At 44.7% G+C, this 27300-nt stretch overlaps 1 protein-coding gene across 6 annotated transcripts in view; it reads right to left on the bottom strand.

The window, feature by feature from the left end:
- OFD1 (OFD1 centriole and centriolar satellite protein) overlaps positions 1-27164 on the bottom strand; it is a 41863-nt gene extending 14699 nt beyond the window's left edge. For 3 of the 6 annotated variants that reach the window (XR_007460449.1, XM_049643443.1, XM_049643445.1), the window contains exons 1-14: positions 26920-27013; positions 26636-26734; positions 22512-22712; positions 20259-20327; positions 20141-20171; positions 12741-12848; positions 10645-10781; positions 9969-10142; positions 7808-7914; positions 5922-6041; positions 3931-4004; positions 2576-2667; positions 1289-1478; positions 9-139 (exon numbers count right to left, since the gene is read on the bottom strand). Coding sequence is in view for 5 of the 6 variants with exons in the window: in XM_049643443.1 (XP_049499400.1) it covers positions 9-139; positions 1289-1478; positions 2576-2667; positions 3931-4004; positions 5922-6041; positions 7808-7914; positions 9969-10142; positions 10645-10781; positions 12741-12848; positions 20141-20171; positions 20259-20327; positions 22512-22712; positions 26636-26734; positions 26920-26928 (1542 nt within the window). In the remaining variant the exon portion in view is untranslated. Of the gene's footprint in view, positions 1-8; positions 140-1288; positions 1479-2575; positions 2668-3930; positions 4005-5921; positions 6042-7807; positions 7915-9968; positions 10143-10644; positions 10782-12740; positions 12849-20140; positions 20172-20258; positions 20331-22511; positions 22713-26635; positions 26735-26919 lie in introns of those variants that run through there. The other 3 variants (XM_049643447.1, XM_049643444.1, XM_049643446.1) reach the window with 2 other exon arrangements.
- Positions 27165-27300: the final 136 nt, after the last annotated feature.

Below are 27300 nucleotides of genomic sequence, written 5' to 3'. Positions count from 1 at the left end.
GTACTCACTTCACTTTGCAGCTGCTTTTGCAGGGCCTGCCTGTGGGTCTCGAACTCCTTATGCTCACACACGATAGCGTTCTCTGCTTTCTTTAGTTCTTTCTGAAAAGCCACCAGCTCTGGAGAAGGCTGAGCCAGGTCTGTGAAGGTAAAAAAGCCTGCTCGTCACCAGCCTCACGTTTTCTCGTTTCACCTAACAAAAGCAGCTCAAGAGGCTTTACGTTGTTCTTCCCTTTGTACATGATAGTAATTAAGGAGACTAAGAGCCATCTCGACTCACCAACTTCCCAAAGAATTACTTTAAAAAAAGTTTATTTAAGTTTACTTGAGAGAGAGGCCGAGCACGCGTACGCACGCAAGCACTGAGGGACAGAGACAGGGAGAAAGAAAGAATCCCAAATAGGCTCCGCGCTGTCAGTGCGGAGCCCGGCGCAGGGCCTCCAACTCATGAACTGCAAGATCATGACCTGAGCCGAAATCAAGAGTTAGTCACTTAACCGACTGAGCCACCCAGACGCCCCAAGAGAATTTAATGCACGTGACTGCACACTTTACAGCTCTCCAGGATTGTACTCCCAGTAAAAGAATTCTTTCAAATCCAGAAATTAACATGCAAGCCCACCAATCTGCCCTGTCAGAACCTGCCAACGACTGCCCCGAGGTCCAGTCCGACCTGGGCATCTGTCAGTGGCACTTAGGGTCCAGGCAGAAAGCAGATGGTATCCCCAGTTCGGGTCACCAGAAGATCCTTCAATAAAGGGACTCACATCGGGTAGCCACGAAGGACAGTGTAGTTTCCCGGGCTACCGGGGCCCTGTTGTCAACGCTCCTAGGGCCTGGAGGGTCAGGAGGGGAGGAATTCCCAGACCCGGAGACCGTGAGCAGGTACAGAGCCCTGAGAAGCCAAGGCCTGGGCTCCTGCCTGGCTGAGGCCCACGGCCCGCCCCGGCCTACCGCACGGGAGGAGACGCAGAAGGGATCACAGCCACCTCGACCTCACTCTTTTCTCTCCCTCCAAGCACAGGAGTGTGTCCCCACTGGCCAAACCCAACCAGCATTCAGAGGAAAGGGGAGCCGAGGGCCACCCAGAGAGGCATATTTATACAGTTGAAAACTTGTTAGTGATGCAATTTCGTGGCAGCGAGTGAAAAGAATGTACCTTCAATCCACGAAATTTGAGAAAATCTTCTCAACTGAAGCCTCCCTTACAGGACAGAGCAGTTTCGGAATACTGAGCCAGTGTCAATCACAAAGTCACGCCAATCCGGACAAGACAAGACAAGACTTACGGTTTAGAAGACGCAAGTTCTCACTTCTGGTCTCTTCCAGCTGTTGTTTAAGTAATTTATTTTGCGCCTGAAGCTCCTGTTTCCCTTGTTTCAGTAGCGAATAGTCACTCATTTCTTTCACCTTTTCTCTCAGCAGGTGGTTTTGCTTGCTTATCGCCAAAGACTGGGTTCTGACCGACTCTAACTCCAGCTGGAATCGAAACAGCAACACCTGTGTGTGAACAGTGGGTGGCTACAGTCCTGCCTACGTCCAGGCTGCCAAGCTGCCTGAGGCTGGGCGCCACGACTTAATGAAGGTCATCTGACCCAAGTCTGTTTCTCTGCAAGGAGATGCGAACCACAGAAGTCCTCTCCTCCAGAGGCAACTAAGGGCCCCCCAAATCAACCCCAGATTGCAGCAAGGCATTTAAGTATCAAAGGGGGAGATTTCACTAACGTACTGTGGGGTGCTTTCCTCTTAGTAGTACAATACAGCTCAAGTGTGGTTACAGAAGCCTACAGAGTTCTCTAATACACAAGTCCTTACAAACTATGTTCTCTAAAATGCTACAAAACAAGCTACAAAAATAGGTTCTGTGCCTAACATTTTATGTACCTCAAGTTCCACCTCTGTCCTTCACATAGCACAGAAGTTTTTATTTTTTTTGAGAGAGGCAGAAAAAAAGAGCGAGAGAGGGAGACACAGAATCCAAAGCAGACTCCAGGCTCCAAGCTGTCACCACACAGCCAGACGCAGGACTCGAACCCACGAACTGTGAGATCACAACCTGAGCCGAAGTTGGACGCTGTAAACGACTGAGCCACCCAGGTGCCCCGCAAACACACAGCTTAATCCAAGTGAAGTAACAGTGGCATGTGACAAGCGCATCTCATCGGGTTTTAAGCTGGGAGATCCTGACATCCTGACAGGAAGTTTTCCTGCCCTTGATGGGAAGGGAGAAGAGGCTGAGGTAGAAGCTAGTGCATACAAGCCGCGTACGACGTGCAAAACTTAGCTCCCCGAACTCCCTCCACAACCACGCATGGCGGGAACATCCCAGAGTTTACACAGGAGGAGTCTGAGGTCACAGAGCTTGCCCCAAGGCACACAAGCAGAAAGGGAGAGACACAGGATTCAGGCAGGGATCTAGGCCCCAAAGGACATCCTCTTGCTGTGCTTTCCCAGGAGACTAAGATGGAAACAAGTCCCAACATGTCAAGAGGACAACGTAAGATAAATCACGCAGGACTAAAGCTCTAGGTTCATATATTGCCTCATGTCGATTTCAAAACACAAGACTTCATTACCTCGAGCTCTTTGACACGTTTTACAGAATGACCAAATTCTTCCTTTTTCGCATTAATAGCTGTCAGCTCCTCTTGCAAATGTATAGCTTTTTCTGAAAGAAAAGAGCCAACCAATTAACATCATTAAGTTTTCCTAGTGAATACAAGTCGTTTAATAACTTATGGCCACTGTGTCACACCTAATGACCATTATTTCATTATCTGAATAGCAGATGTCAAGGTCAAAACAAATCAGCAGCCAAGTAAGAAACAAGCCCCGTTACTCAACATGTGACGGCAAGTAACGGTCAAATACGCGGCAAGCCTAGTCCTGCTGCACAAAAGTCACCACTTACACCATCGGCTCTGAGCACAGGGCCCGCATGCCGTCAGGTCGGAACTTCCTTAAAGACAGATTTGTCTGTTGGGATTCTGTATTTACGATTTTGTCATTTTCACTTCATCTCACACGGTCTATGGAGATGTAACATCAAAACCCCGATTTGCCGAACGCGTGACAGCACATAGAAGTATCAGCCTCCACGGGCTAGCTGCGAGCAGATGTACACGGGGTGACCTCGCCGGTCAGCATCAAGTGCTTAGCCCTGGTTTACTCCCAAGAGTCCATTTGAAATCGCCACTAGAAGTTTAACTTCTTTTCATCGACAAATTCCCGGAAATATATTAAGATGTCAAGTATCCCAAAGACTAAAAAATTATCCAGCTTTCCTACTCTTGGGCTAATGTATTCAAGAATTTAAGGGATTATAGGTCAAGTAGGGACGCCTGGGTCACTCTGTTGGTTAAGCATCCGACTCTTGGTTTTGGGTCAGATCGTCATCTCACAGTTCCAGGAGTTTGATCCCCGCATCGGGCTCTGCACTGACAGTGTGGAGCCTACTTGGGGTTCCTTTCTCTCTCAAATAAAAAAACTTACCAAAAAAAGATTCTATGTCACGTGAAAATATCATGAAGCATACGAATACATTAGAAGTAGAAGAAATAAACTAGATCACAGGGACAGAGAAGTTACAATTTTCCGGAAGTAAAAATTGTAGTGTCTCGTGGTTAAGAGTAGTATTTACCCGATGGCAAAAAGTTGCTGCCACTTTCTTGATAGTCACATCTATCAAAATACACTGAAAGAAAGTTGGATAAAATCCTGCTTGTGAATCGCTAACCTTTGCGAATATATGAAAGGTTAAACGTGAAGATTCACAAAAATGTATTAAAAAACCAATTTTGTAAGGTTAATAAAAACCATGTACTTTTTGCAGTAACACCAGGTGTAAACGCTAGGTTTTTTAGAATACAGAACAGGCACTCGCAAGCTAATAGCCTCTGTCACAGTGAACACAGCTGGTCCCCAGAGTCACCTTTATTCTTCCTTTCATCTTCTATCAGCCTGTGAGTTCTAGCAATATAGTTGTCCTGGAGTTCAAGTTGATACCTGCAGGTCAGAAAAACTAAAATGAGCTTGTCATTCTCCTGGATGGACTATCAATACCCGAGCTTATCTACGGGACCGGGGCACCGAAAGTGACCACGTGCAAACCTCAGACTCTCTCAAGAAGAGAGCCAAGGATCTGAATTCCAAACGTGAAAGGTCTGGAGAACTGTTGCGATCCTGTAAATTCGGTCCCCAAACTCAATCACACAAAACGAAGGGTCCTGTCGTTGCGAGGTCACCAAGCACAATTATTTCTCCCTTGGTCTCGACCGACACCAAGAAGTCAATTAAGTTAAACTTCCGGTGTGCGTGACGGGCCCTAAATCCCAAATGATAACCAAGTCGGTCACTTGCAATTCACCCGTCCCGTCTCTCTTCCCTCAGAGAGGAACTTTTGCCCTTAGGGGCTGAGCACAGTCCTGACGGCCGACCGCCAACAGCGTGAGATCTGAATTAGAGACACCCAAAGGCTCATCTTACGGGGTTTCAGCCACCTCCACCAGCTGTTGCCAACTGACTTTGCGGTTCAGAGGTCAGAGAAAACAGAGAGGCACTCCCATGATGTCCCCCCAAATTCAACACTGGCTGAAACCATAGAAGGACACCCGAGGCCTCCAAGGACACACCAAGACAAACGATACCCAACAGTTCTCTGTATCCACGGCTATGCTGAATTCACATATACGTGTTTCATTTATTCTGCATTTAATGACTAGAGCTACTTCAGTGTTCACTAGTAGGTTAGAGGAGTGGACATAAAATACGTACTAAAATCCATTGTTTCAAAAGTCATACAATGAAAATGGTGTTTAAGTTTTGTTTTTAATTAGACAGAGACAGAATCCCTAACAGGCTCCACACTGTCTGCGCAGAGCCCGACGTGGTGCTCAAACTCACCAACCATGAGATCATGAACTGAGCCGAAGTCAGACGCTTAACCGACTGAGCCACCCAGACGCCGCCTACTTATCTTTAACAGCAGTTTTTAAAAACAACCTCCAGGGGAGCCTGGGTGGCTCAGTTGATTGAGCATCTGACTTTGGCTCCGGTCGTGGTCTCATGGTTCATGAGTTTGAGCCCCATGTCAGGCTCTGTGCCGACAGCTCAGAGCCTGGAGCCTGCTTCAGATTCTGGGTCTGTCTGTCTCCGTCTCCATCTCTCTCTGCCCCCTCCCCTGCTTGTCCTCATTCTCTCAAAAGTAAAATAGCCTCCAGAAACCCTTGCAGGTATGATGTAATGGCACAATGACAAATTAAGAGCAAGGCAATAAAAATGAGGTCAATTACTAATAAATACCCTGAGAAGCCGAGTTGAATCCTCTCTTCACTACACATGCATTTACTATTAACTGAGCACTTATTAATTTCAATGTTATGACTTCTTGGCTGTGCAAACTGAGCAAGTCGTAAAGTGCCCTAACAACTTAAAACAAACAAACCACAGGCACTCAGGAAGTGTCAGAGAAGCTATAGGAGTAAGAATGAGAGATGCCTGGGTGGGCTCAGTGTGTTGAGTGTCCAACTTTGGCTTAGGTCAGGACCTTGTGGTTCAGGAGTTTGAGCCCTGTGTTGGGCTCTGAGCTGACAGTTCAGAGCCTGGAGCCTGCTTTGGATTCCGGGTCCCCCCTCTCTGCCGCTCCTCCTGCTTGCACTCTGTCTTGCTTTCTCAAAAACAAATGTTAAAAACAATTTTTTTTTTTTTTTTTTTTTTGTCAAATGAGCAGAGCAGGCTATTCTCTGTACCTTTTTAAACCCATCTTAAATGCTCACAGGAAAGGCTGGGCTACCAATGACAACATAGAGGTTTTTCAACCCTCAATTTTGCCATCAACCATCGGCTCTATCTACTTCATCAGCGTGGCCTGTTTCCAGCAGCTTAATCAAACACGGGATTTCTTTAACAAGGCCAAGCAATTACTTGAGCAGCTCATTCTTGAGCTTTTGGTCATAGGTCTCCTCGATATTCTGGACATTCAACTCCCGTTTCCTAAGGGCGTCAGTTGCTCTTTTATTTTTTTCTTCTTGTAGCCGCTGAGCCCTGCAATTAGCCAAAGAGAAAGAAAGCAGGTAAGAAAACCCCAACATCTGAAGTAACACATTCAGAGGGAAAGAGACGCCTTGTGTTTTTAGCTCCGGAGTAAAACCTTTACAAGGCTTCCCTGCTGGGAAGTGAACTGAAAGAGCCAGAAGTCCCTCTACTTTACCAACTTCAGCTCATCAGCTAGCAGATGGCACCTGGCTAAGGGGAGTGTCAATGTGTGGTGACCAAAGTGGTTTCCTACTTTTCTACACTTACAGGAGAAAACCCACACTCAAAACGGGGGTACAGGGGATCAAGGGCCACAATCAACTGAGGGGTCAAAGAAGGATGCTTTTAGTCACAAAGCCAACTTTAGTGTACCTTAAGTGTTTGTTTCTTCTAGAATATGATTTCTAACTGTGAGACTTAACTGATTGGCCCCTAACAATTAGAGGTACAAGATTCGTTTTTGGCATTCAATCATCTATTGACTGAAGAGGCCGAAAACGGAAGATGGGTCCATCAGAACCTCCACATTCGAAGAATGGGGTGCTTTTCGTGGGGAGACCTTCAAACACCTACAAAACCAATTCCAGAGCCAGGAATCAGGTTCACAGGCACTTAGACCAAACCACAGGGATGGGAGGGCTCCCAGCCAAGCATAAAGGCTTGGTGTTAGAGCTCCCTCTGCTGCCCCATCTGTACAGCAAAGGACGAGTAAATCCATTCACTTCACTTAATGTGCTTACAAGAGAGAAGCAGGGCAAACAGAGGTTAAAGAAGTGGTTACGTAATCATGATTATACAATCCAGAATCTGCCCAAACTTTGTCCCTTTTCTTTTCTCTCACATTAGCAAACTGCCACTTGAGAATTTCCAAAGAGAGTAAGGTAGGAAGAAATCAAATGAACGGAACCTACGTAAATAAAAAACATTAAGACAAAGACAAACCTCTTAAATAAAATAGGGTTCCTGGAATATTTCGAGTTTCAAGACGCCAAATGGGAAAGAAAGCTTAATTCCACCCACTACAGACTGGGGAGCTTGCTCTTAATCCCAGCTGAGATTTGAAGGATACATATGTGAGCACTTAGGGAAAGGAACACACACACCAAGAGAAATGGTCTCACCCAGGGGTGCCTGGGTGGCTCAGCGTGTGGCTAAGCGTCCGACTTTGGCTCAGGTCCTAACCGTGCGGTTCAGGAGTTCAAGCCCCTGGTCAGGCTCTGTGCTGACAGCCAAGAGCCTGGAGCCTGCTTCAGATTCTGTCTCCCTCTCTCTCTGCCCCTCCGCAATTGGTACTAAGAAGGGAGAAAAAAAAAGAAAAAAAAAAAAAAAAAAAACCATCACCAGTAGTTTCTTCGCCCAGTAGGAGTTGAGTCGGAGCCACCGTCTTTCCCCTCCCCCGACAGCAGCAGTGCAGGAGAGGGCGGCAGGTCCAGGTATCTGGAATTGTTACTTTGCACACATGCAGCTACTGGATGCGAATGACCGGATGTAAATGAGAAACATGGCATTTGTTCAAGCATTATCAGCTTCTTCAAGTCACGTGTCTGGTCATACTGTAGCCCGATGATGGCGTCTCACTCTGCTTTTCATTCTAATGTGTACCAGTTCATAAGTGAAACCCTAGTCTTTCTCTTCTTTTGTGCCTTTTAAAGCTAGGTGGGATCCCCTTTACAAGTGAACACTCTATTTGGCAGTTAACATCAGACTATTAAGACGCGTATTTAGTTCTTCTGAATCGTCATTCTGAATATCCCAAACGAACACACGTTACTCACAATTCAAAAGCTTCCATTCTTTGTTTCAGCTCTGCTTCTCTGCCTCTTAGCAGGTCTATATCTTTGAGGAGAAGTTGTCTCTGAGCATAAATCTCCTTGGTTTCAATCTGTGTACAGAAGCATTAGTTTTCAGCAAGCAAGCTAAAGAAGATACAACAGATCCGAACTAATATAGTGCTTCCTCGATTCCAGAGAACTACAGATACTTAGGGTTACAATTTCACTTTCAAGAGGTTCCAATTCAGCATACTCTTTTTGCCCATTTAGCCACCCAAACATGCATTCCCTCCTTCGATGACTGGCCCCATTAGCATATATTCCTAACACCTCTGCTCTGTTTAATCTACCTAACTGACATCTCCCAGACACTTAACATTTCGACAAGTGCGTCAGCAAGAAAAGGACACGAAATGTGCATGTAGCGATAAAAGTTCCAAAGAATAGAATGCCCCTGGTTCTGTCGTCTCAAAGTTTCAGTTCATAGGTCATTCTGACTCGGTTAACAAGCTGAATGAACGGGCCACGCTTCCATTTGTGTGTTCGCTGAGCAAGCCTTCACGGAGTACCTGGCATGTGTCTAACAGCACACTCAGAACTAGAGAAAGACGAACAGGTAGAGTTCCCATCTTTCCAAAAGTCAGTGTAGTCAGGGAAAGCGAAATGACACACTAGGATGTGATGACTTTTCTAACTAAAATACTTCAGGACTGTGGCAGGAACAGGACCTGAGGGAGTCAGTCAGGGAAGGCATTACAAGGAAGGGACACAGAAGCTGGATTTGAAGGCCAAGAGGGTTTCATCGGGGGCACAAGAAGGGCATTGCAGGTAGCGGAATAAAGCCAGGATGCTTGGCATGAGGATGGCCATCTTGTCCAGAGCCTTAAGAGAATCAGCGAACTCAATGAATATTCTGGTCTGGTAACTGATCTGAACTAGTCAGTCACCCGTCTTGAGGATGCAGTTGTTAACGTAAACATCCAATCGTCTCAAAGACAGTGGCTCCAACATTGATTTTTTTCTAAGAGCCCCATCACCAGAAACGGTACACGAAATCATAGGACACGACTGGGTCTTTCTGAGCAGCTGTAATCAAGGGTGGGCGCTGGGAGGGAGCCCTCCAACTTTCGAGGTCTCCACATAGCAGCGCTTCTGGCTGGACACGGCAAACAGTGTCCCGAATCCAGGCTCGTCTAAGACAGCCCCTTGGGAAAGGAACCAGTTTTTCCTCAAAGAGTGGACCCCATCCCTCCTGCCACTCCTTACCCTTTCCACTTCCTGTCCAGTCACTTTCCGGGAGAAATCGAATGACCACCTTCCACAATCCTAGACTCCGCAATTCCAGGGACCCTCAACCCCTGTGACCCAAGGGCATCATATTGCATTTTGTTTCTAGTCTTCACGCGACATCTCAACCCGCAGCCCTGTCCTATGGGCCCACGCTTACTCTTCCATCCATCAGTGTCCCGACATCTTGTCCTGGATGCCTCTGAGAACACCACACAGCCCTGTCTGCCCCCACCCCCCCCCCCCCAAGCCCCCCTGGGGTAGTAGCCGCCCACCATCCCCTCCGGCCCCTTTCACCACCCCACCGAACCCCAATGTCCTCAAGAGGCTGCCCTTCTCAAGCCAAGTAAACTCAGCTCCGTCAGGTCCACTGCCCAAGCGCCTCGATCTTCCCGCCCTCGCTAACCTGACTGTACCACACCAACTGCCTACAAGCACCTGGTTGGGTCCACTTCGGCTGCGGGATGCCCGTGTCACGGCCAGGGCCTCCACACAGCTCCGCCAGTCCGGCCTGCTTCGGAGGGCTGCTCCGCCCCCACCCCCACGCAGCCATTCCACACCGATCCTCTCCTTGAGGCTGCCCCCCAACCCTCCCATCTGCCCGAGAGGAGGGAGCGTATTCAGCGGGGAGTTTCGCCCGCTCCCAACATGGAAGCTAGCACCCGCAGTCCCTTCCTCCCGGCGCTCTCGGGGGAGGAAGTCTCCATAACCTTTTCAAGGCCAGTCCTACCACTTGTGCTCTTGACCTCCATCCCTCATACACCTGTAGGGCTTGATCTTGGCTAACCAACTGTCACAACCCACTCTAGGGCCTGAAGCCCATCTACAAACAGCCGTAGGAAGTAGACACCTGGCAAAGAATTGTAAAAAGTCTTACCTCTTGGTGCTTCTGAATTCTCTCAAAAGCCAACTTCTCCCGAGAAATAAGGGCGTCAGATTTTGCTCGATAAGCTCTCTCCAATTCGTTCCGGAACTCAGCCAATTCCCTCTCAGACTTTGTTTTCTCTTCCATCTTAATTTTTGCTACTTCAGTATCTTTAAAATACTTTAACTGCCAATCAATCACCAATTATTGTAAATACCAAAACTACACTAAGAAAATAACTTCTCTCTTCAGGGTTAGGTTTAACACTAATGCTCTAATATACTTAGTTTAACTCATTTTTACTTTCATCTCATTCATTGTACCTGTAGGATTCACTCAAAAGGCATAAAAAATGACATCAGTTGGAAAGAAAAATCATGCGTAACAGTGTATCACATTTGTTAATAGAAATTCTCTATTTTTCCCCCCCCATACCCAAGATGAAGACATCACAGGACACGTGGGTGGCTCAGTTGGTGAAACGCCTGACTTCTTGATTTCGGCTCAGTTCATGATCTCATGGTTCTTGAGCTCGAGCCCTGAGTCAGGTTCTATGCTGACAGCGTGGAGCCTGCTAAGGATTCTCTCTCCCCTTCTCTCAGCCCCTCCCCTGCTTACATTTGCTCTTAAACCTTTTTTTTTTTTTTAAAGACATTCAAGACAAGCACAGCAACAAGATACAGCTCACCTTTTGACACATTTCTGCCCGAAGCTGCTGTTCTATTTCTCTTTTATATTCATTTAACTTTACTTCTAAGGATTCTAACTTTGGACGCTGAGGGTAAGCACCTGCAAACTGATCATCAATAAGCTGAAGCTTCTCCACTGTTAAAACAACAACATAGGAAGTTAGCATAGGGAACTGCTGTCAGCTGAGCAAGAGGCTGGAGCTCTGTTCAAAAGCACAGAGTATACTTAGGGGCAACGGGAAGGATGTCTGCAATTTACTTTGAAACGCCACAAAATTAAGATGGATTAATGGATGGGTCAGATAAGCGACCAGGCAAGGAGGACACAAATTTACCGGGTAAGTCTAGGTACACAAGTGTTCACTGTACAACCGTTTCCACCATTCCTTACATCGGAAATTCTCACCATCCAATGTCAGGGGGAAAGAAAGCCAAGAGTGCAACTTAAGTCAGAAAACACTGGCATCTCTTCCCAGTCCCTAAGTGCCAAGGCAGAGAGTGCTTTTATTGGACTGTGGTTAAAGTCGACTGACACGTTCAAAACACGGACCTTAAAATAAATTAAAGATCACGTATTTTGACTCCTCTGCTTTGCAGAGAAGGAAGCAGATGCCCATATAGTTTAAGTGAGTCCCAGAGGGCTAAGCAACTGTGTAAGGGCAGGATTGGGGCTGCAAGCTCGTCTGTTGCTGGGCTGTCGTTCTAGTGCTCTCTCCAGTAGACCCACAGCCCCCACAACAGCTGCGGGCCAGCAACAACCGACCACAAACCCGGACTTGCAGGATGAGCTCAATCGTGGAGAACACCACCCGCCAAAAAGGATGCACCAGACAAGGCGGCTGACACAAGTGGTTTGAAGAGATTGGCAGCGTCCGTCTTTTTAGAGAATTTTCAACAGGTTTTCCATTTACTTTTCTGGGTTTTCCAAATGCTTTACAATTGTGTCGTCCAATACAGGACTCTCTAGCCACACGTGGCCATGGAGTACATGAAGTGGGACCAGTTCAAATTGAGAGGTGCTTTAAGTGTAAAAGACACACCAGGTTTCAAGGATGGAGTATGGAAATTTTATATAGAATAATCTCATTTACATTTTCTGGATCAATTACATGTTGGAATATTTTGGACATACTGGGTTAAATTATATTAAAATAAATTCACCTGTCTCCCCCCCCATGGCTACTAGAAAATTAACAGTTACACATGTGGCTATTTTTGGACAGTACTTCTCTAGAATAAGCATATACCATGCTCCCAATGGAATAAAACCTAGGCCAAAATGAAGGCCTCATCATATAAGCTTATGTTTTACTAATAACAGACTTCTCTTTTTACTGGTTAAAAGTATTATTCTCCTTAAGACTCAGGAGGTGCCAAGAAACTGATTAATCATGTAATTTTAGAAAAATTTGGACTCTAGGGGTGCCTGGGTGGCTCAGTTGGTTAAGCGTCCAACTTCGGCTCAGGTCACGATCTCCCGGTTTAGGAGTTTGATCCCCGCGTCGTCATGCTCTGTGCAGATAGCTCCAAGCCTGGGGCCTGCTTCAGATTCTGTGTCTCCCTTCCTCTGCCTATCTCCTGCTCATGCTCCCTCCCCCTCCCCTCCCCCTCTCTCTCAAAAATAAGTTTTTAAAAATTAAAAAAAAAAAAAAATTTGGATTCTACTATCCGTTCTGACCCAGAAGGAACGTTTCCAAGTTGTGCTTCCTCTGGGGACCCCCATTTCCTTAGCTCTAAACCAAAGGGATACGCCACTGACTTCTCTAGTTTTCTCCACAAGGCACGCAGTCAAGGATTTCCTCACTTAGTGGCCATAAATTCAAGTTAGAGGAAACCTAGAGAAGAACCTCCCAGTTATGAGAGGTTGAACCCAACACACAGAGGAGCACGTGGGCCTTCAGAGAGGGGAGGGTGGCGCGGGCGAGTGGTCCTGGCCGCCTCCCGCGAGGCTTCCGGAGGAAGCAGGCACCTGTGCCCCCTGCGGCTTGCACCCCTCCCAGTCAAGGAGCAGACCCATAGTACAGCACATCAGGTCCTTTCCTTCACTCGAGGAGAAGACAGAAACGTTAAAATTCTGAAGGGGAGCCACAGTTACCAAGTGAGTCTTGGCCAGGCAACGTGGAACTTGTCTGAGTTCCCACATCACAGCTCGCTCTGGACTGATGATACTCTGCCACTTCTTTTAAAAACTCCATGAGAAAACCTACAAGACACAAAGTGCATAATACAGTTTCGGCGTGTAACTTTTTTCCATTCAACCATTGCATCAACCCTGTTTCTAAGATCTTGGCTTTTAAACATTATCCTTTCTTACATTCTAGATCTTCTAAGAATAATTTCTAAGGAAAGGACTTTGCAAACATGACACACAACCTAGAAGCAATAACGAGCAGTATCAATCTCACAACATAAGAATTAGAAACCTAGATGGCACGAAATCAAGTCAAAAGACAAGTGATAGACTGCAACAAAGTACTCGCGAAGATGTGGAGACAGGAGTAATTTTCATAATATCAAAGAGCTGTTACAAGTCAAAAAAATGGAGAAATTAGACAAGACATGGACCAAGTTTATACAAAAAAAAGTCAGATCAACAGGATATAAACCAACAAACATTGCACTGCTGGTGGGAATGCACACTGGTGCAGCTGCTCTGGAGGACAGTGTGGAGGTTCCTCAAAAAACTAAAAATTAAACTACCCCATGACCCACCAATTCCAATACTAGGTATTTATCCAAAGGACACAAAAATGCTGATTCACAGGGGCACACGCACCCCAATGTTTATAGCAGCGCTATCACCAACAGCCCAATTATGTAAAGAGCCCAAAGGTCCATCAACTGACAAAGACGGTAGGGTGTGTGTGTGTGTGTATGTAATATTACACACAATGGAGTATTACTTGGTGATCAAACAAGAATCAAATCTTTCCGTTTCCAACAACGTGGATGAAACTAGAGCGTATTATGGAAAGAGCCTAAATGTCCATCAACTGATGAATGGGTAAAGAGGTTGTGGTTTGTATGTACAATAGAATACTACTTGGAAACGACAAAGAATGAAATCTGGCCTTTTGTAGCAACGTGGATGGAACTGGAGTGTTATGCTAAGTGAAGTAAGTCATACAGAGAAAGACAGAGACCGTATGTTTTCACTCTCATGTGGATCCTGAGAAACTTGACAGAAGACCATGGGGGAAGGGAAGGAAAAAAAAAAAAAGTTAGGGAGGGAGCCGAATCATAAGAGACTGAAAAACTGAGAATAAAGTGAGGGGTGGGAGGGAGGGGAAAGTGGGTGATGGGCATTGAGGAAGGCACCTGTTGGGATGAGCACTGGGTGTTGTATGGAAACCAATTTGACAATAAATTTTGTATCAAAAAAATAAAAAAACTAGAGTGTATTATGCTAAGCAAAATAATCAGTCAGAGAAAGACCAATACATGATCTCACACACATGGAATTTAAGAAACACATGAACAAAGGGGAAGGGAAGGAGAAAGAAAAACACAAGGAGGCAAACCATCAGAGTGTTGGGTTTTTTTGTTTTTTTTTTTTTTTTTAAGTTTCTTTGGAAAGACAAAGTGCAAGTGGTGGCACAGAGACAGTGAGAGAGAACTTCCAGCAGGCCCCACGCTGTCAGTGCAGACCCAGATGCGGGGCTCGAACTCACAAACCTAAGATTATGACTGGAGCTAAAACTAAGAGTCAGATGCTTAACCAACTGACAGAGCCACCCAGGTGCCCCAAGATTTTTTTTTTTTAATGTCTATTTTTGAGAAAGAGAAACATGGCACAAGTGAGGTGAGGGGCACAGAGAGGAAGTCAGAATCCCGAACAGGTTCTGCACCATCAGCACAGAGCCCAATGTGGGGCTTGATCTCATGACAGTGACATCCTGACCTTAGCTAAAACCCAGAGTTGGACACTTAACCGAATGAGCCACCCAAGCACCCCACCATAAGGGATTCTTCAAGACAGAGAACGGAGGGTGGCTGGAGGGGAGGTGGGTGGGGAGATGGGCTAAATGAGCGACGGGCATGAAGGAGGACACTTGTTGGGATGAGCATTAGGTGTTGTATGTTAAGTGATGCATCACTGGGTTCTACTCCTGAAATCAGTATTACACTCTCGGTTAACTAACTTCAATTCAAATAAAGTTAAAAAAAAAATAATAAAGGCCATAGATAAAAAACAGCTAACCTCATACTCCATGTATGTAAACAACTGAGCGCTTCTAAGATCAGGAAAAACAAGGATGTCCTCTCTCACCACTTTGATTCAACATAGTACTCAAAGTCCTTGCCACAGCCATTGGACAAAAAAACATCCAAATTGGTAAGAAGTAAAACTGTCACTATTTACAGATGTCATGATAGTATACACAGAAAACTTCAAAGACTCCACCAAAAAAGACACTAGCACCGATAAATGAATTCAGTGATGTCACAGGATACAAAGTTAACATACAGAAATCTGTTGCACCTCTGTACAGTAATAATCAAGTAGCAAAAAAATGCCATTTACCATTGCACCAAAAAAAAAAAAAAATTATATATATATACACACACACACCTGTAAGTAAACCTAACCAAGGAGCTGAAAGACCTACACTATGAAAACCCTAAAACACGGATGAAAGAATCGAAGATGACACCAACAGAAAATATTCTGTGCTCAGGGACTCAGAGAACCAGTATTGTTAACATGTCAATGTTACCCAAAGCAATTTACAGACGCCATGCAATCTCGGTCAAAATACCAACAGCGTTTTTCACAGAACTGGACTACCACTAAAATTTGTATGGAACCACAAAAGACTCCTGAAGAGCCAAAACAACCTTGAGGTAAAAGAACAAAGCTGGAGATACCACAATTCCTGATTGCAAGATGTACCCCAAAGCTGTCGTAATCAAAACAGTAACGCAGTGGCACGACAACAGGCACATAGATGAACAGAGAGCCCAGAAATAAACCCACGCACGTATGGTCAAATAATCTACAACAAAGGAGGCAAGAGTATACACCAGGGGGATAAAGCAGTCTCTTCAGCAAATGGTGTTGGGGAAACTGGATGGCTACATGCAAAACAATAAAAGTGGACCACTTTTCTTACACCACAAATAAAAATAAGCTCAAAATGAATTAAAGTCCTAAATGTGAGAGCTGCAATCACAAAATTCCTAGAAAACATAGGCAGTAATATCTTTGACATCAACTGTAGATAAGTGTTTTTCTAGATAGTTCTTGCTTCCTTCGCCTGAAGGGACCTATCGGGACTACAAAATAGTGAGCTTTGGCACAGCAAAGAAAACCATCGACAAAACAAAAAAGCAACCTACTGAATGGCAGAAGATATTTGTAAATGATCTATCCAGTAAGGAGTTAATATCCAAGATATATAAAGGACTCCTACAATCCAACACAAAAACCAATCAACAAACGAGTCAAGGACCTGAATACACACTTTTCCAAAGATATTCAGATGGCCAACAGACTCACGAAAAAAAGGCTCAACATCACTCACCATTAGGGAAATGCAAATCAAAACCACAGTGAGAGATCAATCACCTCACACCTATCAGAACAGCTAAAACCAAAAAACACAAGAAACTAATGCTGGTGAGGATGTGGAGAAAAAGGAGTCCTCTTGCACTGCTGGTGGGAATGCAAACTGGTGCAGCCACTGTGGAAAACAGTATGGAGGTTCCTCAAAAAGTTAAAAATAGGAGTGCCTGGGTGGCTCAGTTAAAGAACGTCCGACTCGATCTCAGCTCAGGTCATGATCTCATAGTTGTGAGATCGAGCCTCCTGTTGGGCTCCACACTGGGTGTGGAGCCTACTTGGGATTCTCTCTCCCCCTGTTCCTCCCCTGCTCACATGCATGTGCTCTACGCAAAGGAAAAAAAAAAAAAGTTAAAAATAGAATTACCATATGTTCCAGTAATTCCACTACTGGGTATTTGTGCAAAGAAAACGAACACTAACTTGAAAAGACATATGCATCCCTAGGTTTACAGCAGCATTGTTTACAATGGATAGATGTGGTATGTAAGTGTGTGTGCACACACGCACAGACGGGGGGACACACACAGTGGAATTATCACTCAGCCATAAGAACAAAATTGGGGTGCCTGGGTGGCTCCGTCGGTTAAGCGTCCAACTTTGGCTTAGGTAATGATGGGTCTGTGGGTTGAAGCCTCAAGTCAGGCTCTGTGGTGACAGCTCGGAGCCTGGAGCCTGCTTCAGATTCTGTGTGTCCCTCTCTCTCTGCCCCTCCCCCGCTTATGCTGTGTCTGTCGCTCTCGAAAATAAATACACATTAAATGAACAATTAGGAGCTTTAGGATCTTCCAACAGTTGAAAGCACTCAGCTTCTGCATGAACGAAGGTAAAGGCCTCCCACCTCCCTTTTCCCCAAGATTTCCAAGTCTGGTTTTCACTTCCTCTCATTAGACATACACTTGCAATTCGTCTCTGGCTCATCCGCTCATCCTCTCTTGCCCGTATCTCTTCCCCCCCACCCCCAGTCAGCCCGTTCTCTCCTCACACCTTCCTGCTACTCTTATGCTCAGGCATGCCTGCTCTGCCTCTGGAGACAAGGTAGACATGCCGCAGGAACTTTCTCGGAGATGCTGCAGTAGGGTCATCTTTCCAGAGGTGCTCCTCCCCCTCGCTCACTGTAACGGTCATCAGGTCATCACCGTTTCCCAGGTCTGCAGGGCTTCTCATGGGTCCTAACTGGTTCCACTTCCCCTCTCCCCTCCCCGTATGCATACCCCTCTGAGAAGGATTGCTCTGGTCTCCCCATTTATTCAACTGTTCTAGCTTTGGCCCTTAGGAGCTCCTTCACAGTGCCTTTTTTCCCCCCCCTTATTAAGCATTTCCCTATGTCTAGCATTAGACAACACTCCAGGCTCCTCTTGTACCTTCTCTGCCCCAGTCCTACAATCAGTCATCGCTCCGGGGAGCCCTGGTTCCTATTATGGAATGGTCTTCGAAACCCTATCAGTGTTCCAAACCGGGCACTAGGCGTGCACAGTTACTAGGGTGTCCTTGCTTCTAGGCCCTCTCAGCCTGCACAACAAAAGTTGAGTGTTCTACGAACCCGTGCAGATACATCGATCTATAGAGATCCTCTGCATATGTATGAAGCTAAACCTGAGCTCACAGTGAGGGGTCTAACAAACCCACTATCACACACATCATTCTAGCCTCCTCCCCTTACCCAACTGTAAAATCACACTCTAACAGGGAGAAACTTGGCTCTCGCCCTCTACTATCCATTGCGTTAGTTGTCCAAATCCAGCATCCATGTACAATGGTTTCAGAGCAGTTAACCAGTACCCCCATGAGCCAGCTATCACTCCACATCCAGGGCCTATATACAGTTTCATTTGCCTTTAGTCATAAAATCTTCATTTCCAATGTTGAGGAGCTCAGCATCGTTTCTTCTCCTTGGGGGGGGGGGGGACTGGGGTTAGGACAGACCATTTTGTCACTGTCTGCAATTCATCCTGGGGCACCTGACCTCCTAAAATTGCATACATTAAGCTTCACCCTTTGTGCCAGAAGGTTCTACAGGCTCTGACCACTATAGTGCTATATAGATCCTACCACGATCATAGGAAACACACTCGCTTAAGAAATTCCCTGTGCTTCACCTATTCAACCTTCCACACCCCCATTCCGCCAAATCCCTGGCAACCACCGATCCATTCAGCAGCTCTACACTTATGCCTTTTTCAGAAAATCATATATGAAATCACGCAATATGTACCCTTTACGGACCGGCCCCTTTCCCTAACAAAATGCATTTAAAGGTAGTTTGTTTTTGCATGGATTAACAGTGCAAAATACCGTCATCAAAATCCTCATTAGTATTCCCTTGTCTGGATGCACCTCAGTTTCTTTATCCACCCCTCTTAGTGACATTTTGATTGCTCCCCATTTCTGGCCATCACTATCAAGTACCACAAACATTCCTATCCGGGATCTACGTGGACCTAAGTTTTCGAGTCAGTTGGGTAAATACCTAGGAGTATCACTGTTGGATGGGAAGAGTATACTTAGCTTTGTGAGAAAACACCCATCTGTCAGAGTGGTTATACCATTTCTTAAGATCCCTTCAGGCCCCAAGTTTCCTTCCCACAGAGTTAAGCTACAGATACCCACTATATACCTGAGGCCCGTGCTATCCAATATGACCACTATTCACGTGTGGCTACTGCAACTTAACAGTCAGTTCGTTAGCCACGCCAGCCACATTTCAACCCTTCAACAGCCACACGTGGCTAGCTCTATCAGATGCACAGGGATAGCCACGCGCTCCCATATCAGATGGCACAGGGAGAGCCATTTCCATGACTACAGAAAATTTACATGGAACAGTACTGCCTTGGCATATAGAATACAGGATCACTTACCATACTCAACTTCAGTATGGATGCCCTACTTTGCAGGCACTCCAGGAGGTCTTGTGATCTGATTCACTCATCCTCTGCTGACATCACTCCCAAGAGACTAGGCAATTCAGTCACAGACTAATAGTTGGCAGAAGGTAAATACTCAAATGTTTGCCGAATGCTAAATTTGAAAAGAACGCCCGACTGGGGAGGATAGCAATGCCGGTGACAGACAAAACCCAGGGGCACACCAATACGAAAGGGCCGTTACATAACGTTACAGGTTATTCAAAAGACCTAAAGACTATGTATTACAGGCAGGTTACCAGCTGAAGTTCATGCTATGAAGTCCGTAGGCAAGTCCAGCCCACAGTCTGTACCCGTGGCAGTTATAGAATGGCCTCTAGGATGGTTCTTATCAAGGCCAAAATTAAAGCAGTTTACCAGGCCCATATCAACAGTTAATAAATATTTATGTAACACTACTCACCAGTTATTTCATTCTTTAAGCAATTAATTTTTAAGTTGTACTTTATAGACATGTACTTTATCAAGGAGGAGGTCTAGGATACAAAGATACCTAGAGCCTTAACACTGTCTGGGTGTGGGGCAATATTCCCAACAGTGGGTATGTTTACAAAAAGTACCTTGCAGATCATTTGTGGGGCTGTATCAACTACTGTCTACAGTGGGTTTTCTGTGTGCGAGTATCTAAGAGTAATTAAGAGGACTGAAATTTGGAGAAGTGATGTACATTGGTCAAATTAGATCTTTTTTTTTTTAAAGCTAGGGTATTGGGGCACCTGGCTGGCTCAGATGGTGGGAGCGTGCCACTCCCGCTGTCAGGGTTTTAAGTTCAAGCCCCATGTTAGGGGAAGAGATTACTTAAAAAAATAAAATCTGTAAAAAAACAAAAACAAAAAAAACAAAAAAAAAACCAAACCAAATAAATAACAAGGTATTGTCACAGCAGGGAAAATCAAATTCCAATTCAATTCCCTACTCTTACCCCTCAAGATTACTTTCAGAGTTTTACAGGATAAAGTACATGACAAAAATGTTGCTATTTTCTACGTATATGAAGGCTCCTACCTTTTTTGTTTTTGTTATCAAATCCTGACATCTGTTAAAAGAAAATATTTTACCTTTATTCAACTGTTCAGTTACAATTAACAGACCAAGGCAGATTATAACAACTCAACAATCCTACCAGTGATTTGTAGAGACCGGATTCAGGGTTGATTTTGAGGAGTTCTAACAGATCTTGCATAGTAAATACCTTAAAGAAAAAAAAATTAAGTAGACATTTTACACTGATGTTTAAGCGATAAATTAGGATGTTCCTAAAGTTTAAGAATCACACTAACAACGTAAAACTGAAGCGCTTTCTTATACTATTGATAACCTATTCAAGTCACAAGGATAAAATTTTTCCCCATCACAGAATTAACTTCCAAATACTTCACAAAGATAATGGGTCTAACAAATGGTTAATGCCTTACAGATTACACTCAAATATCTGATGAACCAACGAATACACGTGTGAATCCCAGGGTCTTTCAATGGTAATCAAGTTTTTAAAATACTACTGGTTCAAAATACCAAGTTTTACCGTCTTTACAACCATGACTGACAAAAGCCTATCTAAAATAGTTTTAAACATTTTGGGTGGCTATTCTTTTTTTTTTTTTAATTTTTTTTTTTCAACTTTTTTTATTTATTTTTGGGACAGAGAGAGACAGAGCACGAACGGGGGAGGGGCAGAGAGAGAGGGAGACACAGAATCAGAAACAGGCTCCAGGCTCCGAGCCATCAGCCCAGAGCCCGACGCGGGGCTCGAACTCACAGACCTCGAGATCGTGACCTGGCTGAAGTCGGACGCTTAACCGACTGCGCCACTGGGTGGCTATTCTTAATCTGTATTTCTACTACAACACGCATCATGTACTAGGACTTCCCTCGGAACACTGACAGGGTTTTCCTTTCAGGAAAATATTCTGCACGGCATTTTATAGTAAACACCTTTAAGTATATAAGCAGGTTAACTATTGCTGGAACAGCTATGTAACTGCCTATTACTCATGCAACATGCCCAACTGGGTCATGTAATTAGAAACTTCAGGGCACCTGGCTGGCTCAGTTGGTAGAACACGTGACTCTTGTTCTCGGGATCTTGAGTTCAAGCCCCACGTTAGGCACAGGGCTTCCTTTAAACAAACAACAGGGGCTCCCGAGTGGCTCGGTCTGTTAAGCATCTGACTTCGGCTCAGGTCATGAGGTCACAGTGCCTGGGTTTGAGCCCCGTGTCAGGCTTTGTGCTGACAGCCCGGAGCGTGCTGGGGATTCTCGATCTTCCTCTGTCCCTCCCCAGGTTGTGTGTGCACGCGTGCTCTCTCATGCTCTCTCAGACATAAACTTTAAAAAGTAACAGAAAAACAAAAAAGCTTAAAGATTGAGGGACCCAAAAAGAACTCCTAATGTTAATAAAATTTGGTTAATAAAGCATATTAAGATTCTCAAATACTAACACTGTTCTTATTTTGTTAAAACCTCTTAATAGGAAGCTTTTGGACAATTATCGACAAGAGTAAAAACACAGAGACAACACCAACCGTTAAACTATGGACTTCAGTGAAGATGTGACCATGTAGGTCCCACTGCGGAAATGTATCTAATTATGTTGCTAGTAGGGGAGGCTGTGCACGAGTGGGAGCAAGGAGCACATGGGGTACCTTCCTTTCTGCTCAATTTTGCTCTGAACCTCAACTGCTCTAAAAAAATTAAGTCTATTAAAAAAAATAGGCAGTTTGCTGTATCAACCCTTAATATCAAGCAGGGCTAGATTTCTCTACCATTCCCATTGAACAGAAAGTCATTAGGAAAGTGGTAAAAACAGGTGTTTTAGTATTTGAGCATGCCACATATTTTTATAAATGATTGTACCCTTCACTTCTCTAGTGTAATCCCAAGGAATGTAAGTATCTGCAGAGACTTAGTAAAACGAGCATGTTTTAGAGATCTAGATTTACTGCCCAGCATCGTTATTTACAAATCACGTGACCTTGAGCAAACTACTTCACCTCTCCAGAGGCTGGTTCCTCCTCCACAATGCAGAGGATACCTGTGGTGTCGCCACGACGGTGACAAGCTTCCAACCGTCAACATAAATGGCAACTCTGCGTCTTAGACTACACAGATCGGGAGACCAATTCTAGCTCCAAAACTTAGTGACTGCACATCATGATTTTACCCAAGACTAACGGAGCTTCCATGGAATTGGTAACGATATACCATCTAGTACAGTACTCCTTTGTTCCTTTACAGAATGTAGGACGGGAACTCAAAGATGAGGGAGAAATGGACGTAGCTAGCCAAGGAACACTCGGCTATTACGCAGCACTTACTATTACCTAGAAAGAAGCTGTTAACAGAAAATTCAAAAACAGAAGACTCAACACTTTACCTTTTCTTTGGCCACACCAGTTTCCGGAAAGAAAACAGAAAGCGAATACTCATAGCCACATCTCTTCAAGTGATCTGCCACCAGAGAGTTAGAGGTGCCTATCAGGAGGGCACTCCCTTCCACTGGAACGGACTGGGGCTGCACCTCTTCGTTCACGACAGGGTGCATCAATTCGTGAATCAGCTGCTTCCGGAGTTGTGTCTAGCTCAAACAACCAAAACCAAACAGGAGGGAAAACGTTTTGAGCAGAATCGCTCAACTGGAGTTATACAGGATTGACCCATGCGTTAGAGTCCTCATTTCCAGTATGGTTCTAGGTCCAGGACCCAAAGTCAGGAGCCTTCCCCTGTACATGGTCTTACCCTGTGACACAAGTAGCCCACGGGGTTCTGAAAAAGAAACTTGTTTCACAGCTTCTGAGCTCAACTGGTGGTCAGCCCAACGCAGGCAGATTCTAACTTCACTTCCCCAGGAGCCCATCTCAGCAGTTTTTAAATCAGGCTATCAAGTAGAGGAGACAATTCTGCCCATTTCTCACCTCTGTGGACTGTTGGAACGTACGAAAATATCGGGCATATTGGTTAGTTAAAATAAAGTTGAGTTCCCATAAGGGAAATCACATATGCAAGTGAATGAAATGAGTCAACCCCAAAACTTACTAAGATGTACTTTCCCATCGAGTATTTACATCTCAAGACACTCAAGTACAGGAATTCTCACTTTGTGAGAAAGTCAGGGTTCAAAAGCAGGTCAGTTTCTCAAGGTTTTAACACTAACGTTATTCATTTGGGCTTTAACAAAATTCCCTAGGTTACTCAGACTACTGGTATTTGTTCTCCTGTTTTGCATATCATCTGGAAACGTACAATTGGACTGAGCTTAAGAGTATGCTGCCTGGGGTGGGGGGATGGGCTAAATGGGTAAGGGGCACTAAGCAATCTACTCCTATAATCATTGTTGCACTATATGCTAACTAATTTGGACGTAAATTTTAAAAAATAAAAATTACAAAAAAAAAAGTACGCTGCCTGGGGGGGCGCCTGGTAGCTCAGTCGGTTAAGCGTCCGACTTCAGCTCAGGTCATGATCTCATGGTTCCTGAGTTCGAGCCCCATGTCGGGCTCTGTGCTGACAGCTGAGCCTGAAGCCTGCTTCGGATTCTGTCTCTCCCTCTCTCTCTCTGCCCCTCCCCCACTCATGCTCTGTGGCTCTCAAAAATAAACATTACAAAAAGATAGTAAAAAAAAAAAAAAAAAAAGTATGCCACCTAGACTTGTGGGATTCAGCAGTAGATATTCCCTAATCAACTCATATTAATAGAATCCAAGAAACCAATTGAGTTCTTGTACCTCTTTTATCCTTCAGCTCAAGGGTAGAACGGTAGGTCATTACCGGTATAGAACAGGACTTAGTACACACCTCAAGTCCCACAGTAAAACAAGACATTTTTACTCAGAGTACACATGCCCTGCTTCATCTAGTGTAGCTCAGTAACAGAAATAGAACGAGAAATTATAGCATCCTCCACCAGTTAAATTTAGAGGTGATTTAATGAGATTTATAACATACTGAGTAACCTATTTAGACCCAGCTTCATTAATATAATGATTTAGGGGGTCTTGCACACAAGTACTAAAATAGGATAAAATTTAGAGAAGGGATAGAAGCAGAAAGTAAAATTAAGGTGGGGGGGGGTAGAAGAGGGCATTACAGATGAATCCCCAACTCAACAAACACAAAAGCACGCCAACCAGCCCTTGCTGGAAGAATTGCAAAACTGGCCGGGAGCTCTCCAGCAGCCAATGAGAAGAGGGAAATCCATTCAGAATTCATGTTCCTACAACAGAAGTAAGTACAATTATTGTGGGTGAGGAAGAGTAGGGACTTGTGGATCCTCAGTATATCTGCCTCACAAGTTAACAGTAGACTCAAAGTAAGGAACAAGAGTTGATAAAGCCCATTTAAGAGATCCAACTTTGTACTTCACCGCAAATACAAATTCTTTTCAAATACCCAAAGGGAATGTGAATTAGGCCGCTAAAAAATGCAGTGGGTTTTAAGAATTAAAACTCACTCAGGCCACAGTCATTGAATGCAGAAAATAAAAATGACCTTAGACTTAGGAGGTAAAAATCTGTCTTGCCATTGCTTAGGCTGGAATAGAACCTGACAGCCAGCTGCAAAAAAGTAAACAGTAGGTCTCCAGCAGATACACTCCATTTGTAAAGTGAACAAGGCTAGCATAATCCTGATACCAAACCCAAACCGGGACAGCTTAAAAAGGTTCAGGACAGATTAGTATCAGTTGTGACTCTAGATCTGATATAAAACACCCTCAAATCAAATCCAGAAGTAGCATTAAGAGAAAATATGGCTTGGCCAGGAATCCAAGGACCATGCCATATTAGAAAGCGTATTAACGCATCATATATGACAATTCCAAGTGGGTTAAAGATTTAACGGTTAAAAAAAAAGGGGGGCTCTTTAAAAACTTAAGAGGTGAACATCCATTTTAGTGGAGAAGAACTGAGAATAATCAGCAAAAAAAATAACAGATTTGGCCATATTAAAAATATAACATCAGGATTTTTAGAACCAAGTTAAAATTGAACACCGAGATAATGTATTGCTGCAAAACTGGAACACAGGTTAAGTTTCTATTAAAAGAAAACGCCCCAGGGGGGGATGGGCAAGGAACAGAAGCTGCCAATCCACAAAAAAACATGAATATCCAGAAAATATGTGTAACTTCAATAATCAAAGGAATATTAAAATAAGGGTTTTCTGGGGCACCTGGGTGGCTGCGGTGGTTGGGCATCCAACTTGGATTCAAGTCATGATCGCACCATTCCCAGGTTTGAGCCCCAAGTCAGGCTCTGTGCTGAAGGCTCAGAGCCTGGAACCGATTTTAGATTTTGTCTCTGTCTGCCCCTCGCCCGCTCAAAAATAAGCATTAAAGAAGACTTTTAAAATAAGGGTTTTCCAATGTTTAAAAAAAAGTCATCGTAGCATTCAAGAAATAAGCATTACCAAGTTGCTGGTGAAATATATACTATTACTATCTTTCTAGAAAAAGACTCCTACCAAGAGCCTTAAAACTGCTCATCCTTTTGAGTCAGTAATGCCACTTAACCTATCCTAGACCAAAAAAAGACAATTGAAGGAATGTGTACACCTGGGTAGAAGGTACATCTTCAACAGGGGCCTGCTCCATAAATTACCCACACATTCAGACAGGCCTGTTATCATTGAAAATGAGGATTTCAAGGAACTTTCGAGGACACAGGAAAATGTTCACTACATAACATTAAAAAGGAGGGGTGCCTGGCAGGCTCAGTCAGAGCGTGGGACTCCGAGTCTCCGGTTTGTGGGTTCGAGCCCTGCATCGGGTATAGAGATTACTTAAAAATAAAGTCTTTAAAAAACAAAACCACAATTAGCGGTTGTGTTACAGATGACGTTCCTCCATGTTTTTCTCTCTCAGGTGAATCTAAAGCTTGAGGTTACCAAAACAATGAGGGAGAAAGATTTTTTAAGAAGCTCACTTTTCCCTAGTTTGACTTTTTAAATATAAAATATACTTTTGAAATGTATACAATGAAAACACGTGAGCTAATCCTACTCCTTGCTGTTCATACAATGTGTACTAATATTTGCCGCCCAAATAGTAATACATTTCAATCCACCTTAAGGAAGAAATTTCTCATTCCCTAAATTATTCTATGGTAAGCAGTACACTTAATGTTTCCTGTAGAATGCCAATATCCCTCATTCAAAAGGGAGTACTATTACAAAACCACTTAGTCATTCAGGACTTGCAAGCTAGATTTATAAACCAAGTCCAACTTTACCAAAATGTGTTCCTTTTATAGTTACCTGCCATTACCTTAATGTCAGTCCGGTAAAGCTATTATTTGAATAAGCCCTTTTAAGACGGCTCAAACTCTACACCATCTTCAAGACTTCTGTTCCAGAACAAAGAGTTTTGCAGGAACGTACAAAGGTAACTCACCAATACAATCTATGTCCTATTTTTAAAACCCAAAAGCTGGATAGGTTTAAATGGGGACTACCGGTTACACGATTACACTCGTCAAAGTTATGTGACAGGCCCAAAACGGATACCTTGAGCGTGTCCGGTATACCCCGATCCTTAAACGTCTGGTATAGCTTTTTTCGCAGTTCATCTTGACTCAACACGTCAGATGTGGGGGGCATGGCGAACTGGAAGAAAGAATGGTTACAGGTTACCCGGCGGGAGGAGGAACCATGAATTTCTGACGACAGACCAGTGGCCTCCGGGGAAACCCTAAGAGGCCAAGCGGGGAGGAGGAGAGAAGCAGCTATAAAGAAAGCAAACAAGAGGCCACGTTTCCTCTGGTCCCCGAGGAGGAGGCCAGTGTAGGTACCTGAGACATCAGATGCCGGCTTCCCCGCGAAGCCCCCTCCAGCCCGGGCTGCCTCGGCCCAAGTTGACAGCCAGCCCCAGCTGCAGGCTCAGGACGAGGCGAATCCCTGCCTTCGGAGCCCACGCTCTGCCTGGGTGCGGGGGAAAAAGGAAGGCAGTCGGGAACGATAAAAACGTTCAACGGTTTAATCGGCCTCCCGCTCTGAACCAGGAACTCCGGCAAACACGCACTTCCTTTCCCCCGAGGTTCTCACGGGTGGGCGGGGCCGCGGTTCACGCGCGGCTTTCCCACGCAGCTGGAGGGCGGGGACCGGTAGTGAGGCAACGAGAGAAAACGAGGTACGACCGGGGTTCGCCCGGCTCAGCGCTGATCCCGCCCCTC

This window comes from Panthera uncia, chromosome X (genome assembly GCF_023721935.1).
Source record: "Panthera uncia isolate 11264 chromosome X, Puncia_PCG_1.0, whole genome shotgun sequence".
NCBI lineage: Eukaryota > Metazoa > Chordata > Mammalia > Carnivora > Felidae > Panthera > Panthera uncia.
Note: the sequence above shows the minus strand (reverse complement) of the source record. Positions and strands in the feature narration are given on the sequence as shown.